Below are 13,077 nucleotides of genomic sequence, written 5' to 3' on the forward strand. Positions count from 1 at the left end.
AACATAAACAAAAAGAGAGTTTAAATTACGGTGGATTTTAAGATTGTGTATGTATAAGTGTATAAAACTGATAAATCCTAGTTTTAAAACTGTGATTGGCATATGGAAGAGCCAAGAGCATACTTTTAATGTCCTGCCCAACTAAACTACTCTAAAAGAGAAAGTATTTTGAACTTTTCTTTACAGAGGGAAAAGTCGCAATGTAAATTGACCAGAGAAGCTCAGGGGACTGTCTTTTTAAAGGGAACGCATTCCATTCTTCCACAATTCATGAGCAAGTGTCCCCCCCCCCAATTTCCCTCAGATTATTCGTATGAACTTCTAGCTCCATACTCTACACCCCATTGGCATTCCATGGCTCTTCAGATGTTAATTTAACCTTTTTTCATTTTCCAATTTGCAAATTCCTGCAAGAACAACCTTTTTAATTTTTTTGTGGTTTTTTTGTTTGTTTTTCCTCCCCTTTCTTTCACTTTCACAGAAAAGATCAAAGAGACTAGATGGTGAAAACATTTATATAAGACATAGCAATTTAATGTTGGAGGTTTGTATGAATTTGAAGCTTCTTTCAGTTGCGTTTGCCTGGACCTTCTGCATTCTTGCTGAACTCTTTTTCCTCCTCTGCTGCTACATTTGTGTTTTTTGTTTTTTTGCACGCTCTTGCATGGAGATGTTAAAAATAGGCTTTTGCATGTTTGCAACAAACATTACACTATGCAATCATTTTTCTACCTTTTAGATTTTTTTCTGTTGTGTTTACCTGAAAATATATGATTGGGATAGTTCCGTAGTTAAGTATATTTTCAAAATTTCAGTAAACTGAATACACAATTATCTATAAAGAGCAATATTAAAGTCAAAACCTACAGGAATGAGTCATACTACAAAAGGAGCAAGGATTTCAGAATTGTATCTTGTGATGCCACTCCAGAGTTAGTTTCAACCAACTAGATAAAAAATCAATAGAAGCTAGATTGGGTAGCAATGCCTGTTAGTTTGAAACACATTTTTCTTCCTCTTGACAAATGCCTTTGATAAATGATGGGCAGTAGAAGGATGCTCTGGTAATGAGTAATATTGGGGAACTGTAATGTACCAACCCCACATGCTCGTAGTCGATCTCAAGAGCCTTCATATTCTGGATCGCCACAACCAAGGTGCAAACATGGAAATGTGCCCTCTGTACCTAGTGCACCACGCCTTTCACACTCTACTTTAATTTCAAGCTGTTGGAACTGAACAAACATTCCAGATCAACTGAGGGAAATGCCACAATTCCTTATTTTGTGACATTCCATCTTAGCATCTGCTGTTAATCCTCAGGATTGTCCTGAGAACTCAAACCGCTCATTGCAATCAGTATCAAAGTCTCTGGTTTTGACAACTGGCCACCATAAACCATGGCTTCATCAGACAAATACAGGAAATCTGGCCAAACTCAATATATAAAGCTTAGATGCTCAATGGATCTGATTCCATAAGTTCTGATAGATCCTAGTCAATGACCTACATACATACCCTCATCAGTCTCATAATCTCCATCACCATGACCTTCCATAATCAAATCAAATCAAAGTGAGAGATAAATTCTCATTCATCCAAATACAAACATTCTCTGAATCCAATGATCTTCATTCTCTCCAGTAATACATGACCCTCCTTCTTCTAGACAATTGACAAAAAAGCTTACGTCTTGATCCACATCCAAGTGTCACCATATACCTGAATAAAAAGAAAAAGAAATAATCACCAGTACTGTACTTCAATAGATTCTGATCATTCACAATCTGACTTTTCTGACAAAATACCCTCAGCGACATACACACACAGCAGACCCTGTCATCAGTATTGGAAACACCCCTACCTCACATTGTCCATTAGGTACCCCATAGACATATTAAGGCTTCCTACAGCATCCTCCTCTCAGTACCTTCTACATTCTATTCAAAAAGCAGAGATCTACCCACATTTCCAAACACTCTAATAGAAGGTTAAAGCTTTGACTTCCAATTGGCTGAGATCTATTCACACCCGATTGTCCATCCCAGCATCTTTTCTCCAGTGCCATGCAACAGTAATTCAGTGTCATTCATCAACACCTGGCACACCGGTACCAGCAGCAATTGGGTCTTAGCCTTAGTCCAACATAGCAATGCCATAGAGTTCACATCTTGCCCACTCATGTGACACTACAGAACTACATCACCATCTTCTGGGGAAGTGGCATCACGTCTTCAAAAATGTGTCATACAGAATCGCAGGATAATGGTTTCAACTCCTATTACTTTATTATCCCCCCAAAGGGTGGAGGTATACATACAAAAGCCAGCTGAACATAACAAGGTAGAGATGCTGGCTCGCATAAAAGCATTCCAAGAATTCAAGAAACCTGTCATCTGCAATGTAGTACAAGATGTTACAGACAGCACAGCCACTATGTACTACGTAAACAAACAAGGAGGAATGCCTTCCATGTCCCTCCTATAATTCACAGTACTTTTATGGGAGTGGTGCCTGCAAGGACATATTTTTCCGATTTCCATTCATATAGAGGGAAAGGACAACCAGAAAGCTGAGCTCCTCAGCAGAAGGACATTAGCCCACTAATGGAGGCTATCCTCACAAGTCTTCATGGACATTTATCTTTTTGCGACCCACAGCAACAGAAAGTGCAAAAAAAAAAACTTCTCACAAACAGAGGGGAAAAAAACCTCTAGGAGAGTCTAAATGAACTAGACATACTCTGCATATTCTAACTTTCACTATAACTGTAGCTACTTGCAGTTTTTTTTCTTTACTTTCTCTATTTCTATTTCAGGTCTTATTTTTAAAAAGAGTGACACTGGGACTGTTATAATAGTAATTCAATAGTCATAATAATGATATAGAAAGGAGCTATAATAGGAAGCTGCTTCACAGCAAGTCATTAACCCATCTAGCTCAGAGTTTGTCTTCAGCAACTGACATCAGCTTTGTAGAGATTAGGACAGCAGCCTTACTTGGAGATGGCATATACTGAATCTGGGACCTTTTGCTGCAAAATCATGCATTCTACTACTGATTTACTTCCTGTTTTCTCCCTTATATATGATGTTTCCTTTCCCCCCAGAGGTATCCAGATCTTCATTAGTATTTAAAAATTATAGCTGATAGAAACTTCATCTCTTAAATTTCCAAACCATTGTGAAAACAAACCATAAAATGCCATCAAAACAGATTCTTCTCTGAATGCATATTTTAAGAAATACAGAGCTGTGTCCATAGACTAGAGGCATTTTCTTTTCATTGAACAGTGGCATTCACATAGTTTCTACAGATTTAGCTATCAATTTTATTACAATTCTATAATTGTAATTCTAGAGACACTAAATTACTTTGCGTACATGTTTTGGTCTTGGGTGTCTAGCCTTACAGCATGCAAGTGTTATTATATTTGTACTTCATACCTATGAGGGTCTTGATCATACTGAACATTCCAATCATATATTCATGATACTGGAGAATGTGTGGCTTCTTATACTGACTCTGTTTTTATGTGTTATGTGTTTTACCCTCAGTTACAGAAACAGCAGCTAATAGGAGTTTCTTGAATAGTACCTCCTTTTAATGCACTAACAATTTTTTGAAAATCTTAATTTAGTGCTTTGCAGCTTTTGGATTTGAGTGCTACACTGCAGAGCATTTGCTCATCTGTAAAATGGTCTGTAACCCAGTCAACAGGAGATCATCTGGCAAGAGACTATGAAGATTTTACCCATGATTTTTTAGTCTGTTCTTAAACTGATTGTTTAATCTACTATCTCCTCCTAGTAGAGGTTTTTAACTTGATGTACTTGTCTCTTTGCAGTACTGTCCCATTGCCTCTCAAGGCTCTGTCCCATAGCATATGTGAAACAACCTACTACTAATTTTCAAACACTGAATTTGACCCTTAACTTTTTGTTGCAGGTGTTCTCAGGTTATCAACAAAAAATGGCTAATAAGAATATGGGTACTATTGTTTCATATACTTTTTTTATTTTTCATTTTGGCAATGTAGAAGTAAGATGTGCTCCATTTGGTTGTATTTAGCAAAGAAATCTAGTATAAAGAACTAATAAGTTAAAGTGCTAAGCAAAGCAAATCCGTGAGGTGAGCACAATAGATATTTTTTAAAATGCTAGACACAATGAAACATTATGACATGTCTGATTCCATTTTCAAGTTCCTCTGTTCATCTTAAGTTTAAGATACCATGCAGCCTTCCCAAGGTGGTTTCACAGTTGATAAAGAACTTTTTCCCTCTCTCTTTGACACTTCTTTTTCTTTATTGTGCACTATTTGTGACTATTTTTATAGGCTGTTTTTAGGTCTAGGTTTTTTTAAAACTGCCTTAGAAAAAACAAAAATTGGATAACATTTTTTCTATATACCTTGTACATATAAAACCTTTTTACTTGGGCTCTTAATGTGTACTACAACTCCCTTTTAAATTCAATGGCTGCCAGTACTGTCTGAATGTTGTTGATCGTCCCCTGAATACCCGATCGTCAACAACTTTTCTTAGCAATACACATGCCTGACTGTGTACCATTAATTTTCTCAGTAGTCTTTTGTGTATAACACTTGGGCAACAAGTCGGTGACTTTAGATCTTGCATCCTAGATCATTGGCACAAGCAAAATGAAAGGGTGATTGCTATTAAGTAGCAATATAAATTTATCAAAGAATCAGTTTATATCACTCAGAATTCTTATGTCCCAGATTTTGGATATTGATCTTATAACAGAAGAGGATGAGGATGTCATGTAAATAGGAAGGGGAAAATGCAGTCCAAAAGGGACTAACCCGTAGACTTCCCTAAGGCAGAAAGTGTTTGGTGCATGCTGCCAGTAACCAGCAATTCAGACTAATTCATGGCCAACCAAAGATATATTTTCTCTATAAAGTCCCAGTCTTATAAAGGAAACATAGTAACCGTAATGGAAGCCAAGCCCTATAAGGAAAGACTGAAAGAACTGGGCATGTTTAGCCTTGAGGGGAAAAAAAGATTGAGGGAAGGTATGATAGTCCTTTTCAAAATCTTTAAACATATACAGAGGAGAGACAGGATCTGTTCTCAGTCAACTCAGAGTGCAAGACATGTAATAATGGGCTCAAGTTACAGATTTTGATTGAATATCAGAAAAACTTCCTAACAGAGGATTACATCAATAGAACCTATTTGGGAGGTGTTGAGCACTCTGACATTGGAGGCATTTAAGAAAATTAGACAGTTTTTAGTTTTAAATATTATCTTTTAATGATGATAACCACTTTTTTAAGGAGAAAGGTAAGGTTTCAAATAAATATTTCAAATAAATATATTTCATATAAATAAATTATAGGCCCCTTCCAACTCTATTATTCTATTGTTCTAATTATCACAGTGCAAGGCTCCAAACCAAATGATTACCTTTTGATATTTCTTTTTGTCTGAAGCTGAATTGGAGGAGGAGGAGAGCTACACTAGCCATTTGGCACACAAGAGGCTACCAGAATTCAGATCAAGTTTTAAATCATGTCTGTCTATAGTTATTTTTAGTCCTGCGGGTTGTGCCTCTGCCTTCTCACTAGTATAGTCTTATCTGCCAAGCTGGTCTTAGGAATACAAATATAGGCACCAAATCCCACTCACCAGAACATAAGTTACTTTCTAAAAGTAATTTAATTGCCATAATAGTACCAAGTTGACTGTACAAATTACTAGAATGTTATAGTTATGAGAAGGAATTAGATTATCCCTCACTAAAATGTGATTGTAATGTGGTTATAACTTGGTAATTAGAAAAGGAGTTAATTTATTGCAGTTAGTTATTTCCACATGAGCATGTGTGCATGCTTCCTCTTTCACACCACTTTCTGGCACAGAGAAAGAGATGGAAAACATTTCTCCAGTCCCATATATGTTTAGTTTTTCACCAGAATGCTGAACACTCAAACATTACATGCCCCTTTCTGTATTCTGAAGTAATGTACTCCCAGCAGTCGCCCCCCCCGCCCGAAAAATAACAAATCAAGTCATCAATACAAATAAATAACATTAGAGTGAAAAATACAAATGTTAAGTATTGTAATGTTAGTGTTCAGGTTCGCCAATGGCTCTCTTACTGATTTCAAAAAATAATTTTGTGTATCTTAAGCCATTTTACGCTAATGCTTTGCAAAAACAGTGTTAATAAGCTGCTTTGTCATGCTTATTAGTATGTCAGCATAGGAATCCTGTGCAACATAGGAAAAAACAGATACTGGAACTAGCTTCTTACAACGTAGTCCTATACATGGCTATTCAGAGGTAATTCCTACTGAGTTCAGTATGGCTTACTCTCAGGTACTGTATAGGATTAGAAAGATGCTAATTGTATTTGTTGTGCATTGGGGAGTTAGTTGCCTTTTAAAAAGAAGAGTATTTTAAAACTTCAATTTATAATTGTGAAGTTAGTTTTCTGATGAGATTTTTAATTGAAAACTATTTCTAGGTTTGTTAGGGATGGATTTCATTCAGTAGGAAAATCTGTTCCGTTGTGTCTGAGGTAAGATGAAAGAGAAAGGTGATGTTCCCAATGCATTTTAGTCCAGCTTATATGTATAAATAAGTGGTGATTGAACCACATAGTGCAGCAAATTTGAGGGAAAGGGAAAGTGTGAATACATTTTTAAATAAAATATTTTGTGGTTTCTTGTTTTTTTTACTCTCCCACCCCTTTAAATTATAGGATCTAGATAAAACTCAAGAGGAGATAAAGAAGCATCATGCTAACATAAGTGAGCTGAAGAAAAACTTCATGGAATCTGTCCCTGAGCCACGGCCCAGTGAATGGGATAAGCGTCTCTCTACTCATTCTCCCTTCAGGACTCTTAACATTAATGGACAGATCCCTACAGGAGTTGAAGGAGTGAGTACTCACATACCATGGAACTGATGATTATCTGGCTTTGCCCTTCTGAATGAAACTAAATTTTAGTTCCTCCAGGAAATGTTTTTAAATTTAAAAACAGAAAAACCCAAAGATAAAGCAAGAACATTTATGGCTTTGTTATGTACTCATTCTCTGTATATTCAGTATTCATACCCTAGCTTACAATTTTCGAACTGAAGCAATTTTTCTCATATCTGTGACACTACTACAGAAGTATAGTGATTTAAAAGTCATAGTAGAACACTTCATTAAGTCCTCTGTTTAAATCATTTCTAGCAAGCAAGACTCCCCCTGTAGATGATAATTCCATTATAATCCATAGGTGTATGTGTCAGTCATCAGTTACTGTCATTAGAGGTCAACTATCTCAACTCCCCATGTAATTGACAATGCGTTCTATTACTGATAAAAATAGCTTGAGTGTATTTCCGATGTAAGTACCAAACATAATTTTAATCTTTGCTAATTGTAATTACGTTAGATTGGATCCAGCGTGCAGTGCTACTAAACAAGCATGTAGAACTGTGCTAGCAGCTGTTTTCCGATTGTTTATGGTTCTTGGGATCCAACCCAATATTTTCAGTGTGTCATTTAATATCATGCTTATATGGTATTTTTATTTGCAAGAAATGATGCATCTAATTCTAATTCAATATTCAGGAATCATTCAGTATGTAGAAATACTACTGTGTGATGATTAGTTAATGAGAAGAGGTAGTGGTGGAATTTGATTTTAAGTTCAGTTTTACTCAAAGAACAGAATAATGAATCTTTGTTAATGACAATGAAACTGCGTCCAAAACTCTTTGTTCTTGGTTCCTGCAGTTCTGATCAGAGCCACATTTCTGCTGAATGTTATTGAGTAGAATCGTAAAGTACTGCTTGCTTCCAAGGGGAATTATTTGTATGTCCCCTCATGTAACAGTGGTTATTGTGGATTTGAGGGTAGTGTTCGTTTTTAATTTTTAAATACATCATTGACAGTAGTAATAATTTGAGGTCAGAGTTTATTCATTTTTCAGGTGTTTTCTCTCCCCCTGGCCCTCATGATCTGTGCAAGTGCTTCATTAGACTGACAGAGTTCTCAGTAAAACTTAATTAACAACTGTAACAAAAAGCATCGCTGGGCATCTGTATTGTGCTTGTTACACTGCTGCCTTACAAAGAAGGAGAAATGCCCTATAATTGACCGCCTTTGGAGGCTGTGCATTTTATTTAACTATTCCAGTAATATTTGTGTGATGTAAATTGGGGTATTGTTGTTGTTGCTGCTGTTGTTGTATCACAAGACAACTGAACTTTCCATACTTTGTGCACGTCCAGGTCAAGAAAGCCACATTTCAGTCCTGTGAGAGACAGGTTGGTAGGCCAGAGGTAAAGCTGCTGTTTTGGCATATGCTTCTGAAGCAGACTTCTGCTGTTGTAATGGCACTGAGCAAAACAACAGCCCTCAACAGCAGTTGCTGAGTGGCATTTCATTTTTATTATTATTATTTTTGGCTGCCTTTTAAAGCAATTTCATCTCTCACAGCCCCCTAATCTTAACACAACAAAAGAATTTGCACGGCTGCAAGCTTTTGCAGCTTTCTGGTAGCTTTTTTTTAAGCGCATGGCCAGTTGATAAAGTTGCATGAAGATGTTGCCATATATTTGGAGAGAAAGAGCAAAGATGAAAGTTTAACTGTACCCTGTTCTTTTTATGTTGTCTTCCTCTCTTTTTCCTGTTATTTTTTCCTTTTTGTTTTAACCCTCATGTTACTCTCATGTTATTCTATCATTCCTTTTTTGCTGACCAGCCCCCCAGCTACTTTCTCCCAGATACCCGTCACTTAGGGGTGTGCAAAGACCCTATCCCAAAATACCAGGAGGGTCAAAAGAGACTGGCTCAACTGAGAGAGCTTAGAGCCAAATTTTTCCTATCCTAGATAGCGCATTATCATACATAGAAACAGTAAAATGATAAATATATATATATTTTTAACTGATTAAAGCAAAAATTTCTCACAGATTTTCCAATCTCCGCTCACTTTTCACATAAAACTGCAATCGTGTTTTACATTCTGTACACATGGGTAAAGAAAACCCGGTTAAACGAAACTACATTGTTTGTAATAATGCTAATAAAAATGATTTTCTTGATTTTCAAGATATTAAACATTTTGCATCTTTGCAACATGATTTTCAAGTGGAAATTTTGATACTGTCTTCCACGGCATTCATTCTACAAAACTCAAATAATTGTATTTTCACTGAAATTTCAGTATTAAGTCTAACAGATAATACCATTTTGAGCAATATAGCATAGAAACTTATGAGTTATTTTTATATAAGAATATTTCCCTTTCTATGCAGGATTTCCATTTACATGTACTACAACAATTTTATTTTTTTTGCTGTAGTTTTAATTCTTACAAATATATATATCTTGACACAGAGGCAGAGTTAATGTGGGATTATACATAGAGAATTATGGGTAACTAAGAATTTTTACTAAGTTAGAAGGTACAGTACGTTGTTTTGCATACGACCGAGTCCCCATGTACAGGATTATTAGAAGATTGTGTTGTATGCACCAGCAGCACATGTCTTGATTGTCCTTCACTCTGCGGCAATGTCCGTAACTTTTGTCCTTGCACATCCCCAAGTATCATTTTTTAGCACTTTCCATCTGTCATTTTGTTCATCTCTCTGTCTTTCTTGATCTTCTACCACGAAAGCAGACACAGGAACATCCTCTATTAGTGCAGTATGAAGAAAATATTAAAAAGCAAGAGAAACCTACTGAGGGAACTTTGCTCCAGCAAGTCAATGAAGAAATCCAGGCAAAAATTTCTATCCCAGTTCCTGAGGAGCAGAAATCGCTCAAAATGTGCCATCTGTACTCTAGAGTTTTTCCTTCTTCACGCATTCCTTTTATGATGTCTTTTTTGGTGATCCTTGCACTGACTGTGTGGTGGCTCGTTTTCCTGTGATTTTGGAAATGGAAGGGCTTATTTGAAACAACATCAAGCTTGTCAACTCTTGGCTGAAGCTCTGTAGTTTAATTCTTTCAGGGAGTCGTGTTTGAAACATTTGAAACTCCTTTGTAACACATAAACAGAGACCCACAATCCCTCTTACTATTGTTCGGCACTTAGTTTGAAAGTGGTACAATGGATCATCAGGCAAGCTGAACTATGGCATATGTTGAGATTTTGCAGTCTTCAAATAACACAAAACTTTGTCAAGAATATACATGTCTGGTAAATTTCTAAATTATGTTTTCATGCACTCAGTATGTATTTTTATTTCATAGTTAACTTCTGAATTAATCAGCTTGTTGAAACAAAAATCACGATGATTTTCTTAAAGTCTCCGCTCCCTGTCTTGCGGTACACTTTGGAAATGAAAGGGGAAGCGGATTTAATTGCAAAATCTGTTTCAGTTTTACTAGTGTTCAGTGCAAAGTTCATTTATTATAGAATTTATTCCAAGGGAGCAAAATAAGCATATTACTGCCATCTATAATTAAACACAGCTCTGCAAGAAGAATATAGTGGTATTTGGTCCATGTGGTACAGTATAGAGAACTGTGTTACAATAATTTCTTTAATGTAATCTGAAGTGTATTTTGTATCTCACTACTGAATACTTTTCATACATCAAGTGTGAAGACTTTCATTAAGGAATTTTGTCCTACTTAACGTCATAGGGCAAGTTCAGATGCTGGAAGCAGCATTCACAATACATAAAGCTAATGCATATCATAGTCAATATAGATGGTTAGAGTGTTTTTTTTCTTTCTCCAGCTGTCTTATATACAAAACAATACACTTATATGCATCTGTTATCTTTCTTATCTGTGTTACACAAAATGAAAATATTATAGTTTCTGATATCTCCCTGATGTGGGATTAGGATAGCAGAACACCAGTAACTTTACTAGAAGCAATTCTTTTTAACTGCAAGCCTAGATTAGTCTCTTCTGAAAACTTCAGCTCTTGCTATGCCTTATCTCTTTTGTCTATCATATTTACTGAATTGTTTCTCTTTTACTGTTAACAGCTATCTGTATGAAAGTAATATATTCGTAAGTGTGCTGTCTTCTTTGTATGTTTATTTTCATAGCATTTGCTGTTAAGTTGATCTAAACATGTAATAGGGCATTTGCTTAGACTGTAACTCTTAACAGTTAACTGTTTGTTTAAAACTGTGCATGTTGCTTAACTTTTGCTGTATCCAGTTGTTTATAAATGTATAGGTATTTATTTCATATCTATTCCATTTATAGTATTTTAAAACATGAAATTCAAAGTTTGGCTGTTCAGGGATGTGTTGTGCTAATACAGAGGGAAGGATCTTAAACCCATAGAAAATGTTGAAAATTTCTTGAACACACATGTGCTCAACTAAGCGTAGCAGTTAGAACTGAGAGATTTAAAGGACAGTGTAATCATAACTGGCTTCATATACTGTGCAAGCAATTTATTAACAGAATGACAGTGTTGAAGAGAAATAAGCTAGAGATATTCCACTAGAAAACAGTGTGTGTATTCTTTGATATGAATTTGTAGACAGAATACACATTTGGGAAACCACATTTGTATACAGCTAATTGTGAAGATGTACAGGAAAATGAGAAAATGTACAGAGGAAATGGGGAGGAAAGGAAAAATGGCACCAAAAGATACATGTATATCTTTCTATCTATGCCAAAAGTGAGTAATAAATTAATTTTACTGTAGTGGTTTGTGCAGATGAAAGCATACAGATAATCATCTGTTTTCTGAAACGTGGTTGAGAAAAAAAATCAACCAGTGACAGATGGCTTATCCATAAAAATGTCTATGAATTTTGCTTGAATTGTGTAGGGTATCTCATCACATACAGTATATAGGCTGCTTTGGTAGCTTTTTGATCCTTTTAATTTACTATTACAGGCATATCAACACATACATTGCCTTGCAAGCATTTCCTTTTGAACTTCATAATACGTACTGTAACAAATAGTGCATTCCTTTATACAATTGAAAAAAAGTTCATGCTATGCTTGAGAAGTGCTTCTGCCCATTAGTCTTGAAAAATAAGGCTTATAAGGCAGAAAAAAATAAATAAGGTTTTTATCCATAGAAATCCTGATTAAAAACAGCTTAAGGCTTACCTGTTTTTGTGGTCTACCGTTTTCTATATGGACTGCAGGAACTGGAGGAAAAGGGTAGGATAGGGGGCTTGGAGGGCATAAATATGTAAGATACTGTCACTGTGGATCGTAGGATTAGCTGCGGAAGTAAGGAACAGTGAGGGATATTGAAGCTGTGGAAATACGGAACGGAAATAAGATGGTGAAAATATCTGAAAATGCTTCTCAGTGGTCATTGTTTTCATTTTTACTTTTTTCTCATTGAAGAATTAATTATCAAGCGACAGGAGAGAACTGAAGGATCTAAGTCAGGGGATTTCCTGTTGCAGCAGTCTTATCACGTCCTTAATTACTCCATGGAATATAAAATTCTGTCTTCTGATATTTGACTCCCCTGTTGATTGGGGTGGTGGAGCAGATGGAAATGATAGCTTGAACACAAATAGACAGCATTCAAAAGCTTAAATCCTGTTGCATAGTTAGGCAAAGAGTATAACTTTTGGAAGCAAATTGCTATGGATTAAGAAATCTCTGTAGGCATTATCTGTTGCATATTGAGTCATGCAACTCGGTGTGCAACAGATAATGTCCATGGAGAGTTCTTAATTTGTGGCACTTTGCCTCTAAAAGTTCTGCTCTTTGCCTTATGACGTAATAGGATTTCAGCCACTAAATCTTACCAAATTTAAGTAAATAATTTTTGAACATTCTTGGTAGTGGTTGTGGTGACATTAAAAGTGATAGATTTTCACTGCTGTTGTTGCTGTTCAGCATCGTTTTAGAAGAATTGTCCAAAGTGGTTCAAGTTATTTCATAGAACCCTTGGCCACTTACATGCTGAACACATTGATGATAAAGTGGTTTTTATCTGCTTCAGTATGAGTGTCATGGGTTCTGCAGCTCAGTTAGTAGACGTAACTGAAGTAGTTCAGTTTTATCAGATGGATTTCAATTGTTGAAGCATAAGAATGTCAACAAAGTCATTTGAGGAGCAGAATCTTCCTGTTTGCAAACTTTTAT

The 13,077-nt window shown here is 35.9% G+C and overlaps 1 protein-coding gene across 50 annotated transcripts in view; it reads left to right on the forward strand.

Annotated features, from left to right (window-relative positions):
* Positions 1-13,077, forward strand: part of EPB41 (erythrocyte membrane protein band 4.1) — a 160,128-nt gene that overhangs the window by 116,146 nt on the left and 30,905 nt on the right. For 30 of the 50 annotated variants that reach the window (XM_072979574.2, XM_078380139.1, XM_078380140.1 and 27 more), the window contains 2 exons: positions 482-544; positions 6,735-6,914. In XM_072979574.2, coding sequence (XP_072835675.2) covers positions 482-544; positions 6,735-6,914 — 243 coding nt within the window. Of the gene's footprint in view, positions 1-481; positions 545-6,734; positions 6,915-8,261; positions 8,298-8,734; positions 9,482-13,077 lie in introns of those variants that run through there. The other 20 variants (XM_072979573.2, XM_078380148.1, XM_078380145.1 and 17 more) reach the window with 4 other exon arrangements.

Source organism: Pogona vitticeps, chromosome 9 (assembly GCF_051106095.1).
Source record: "Pogona vitticeps strain Pit_001003342236 chromosome 9, PviZW2.1, whole genome shotgun sequence".
NCBI classification, from domain to species: Eukaryota; Metazoa; Chordata; class Lepidosauria; order Squamata; family Agamidae; genus Pogona; species Pogona vitticeps.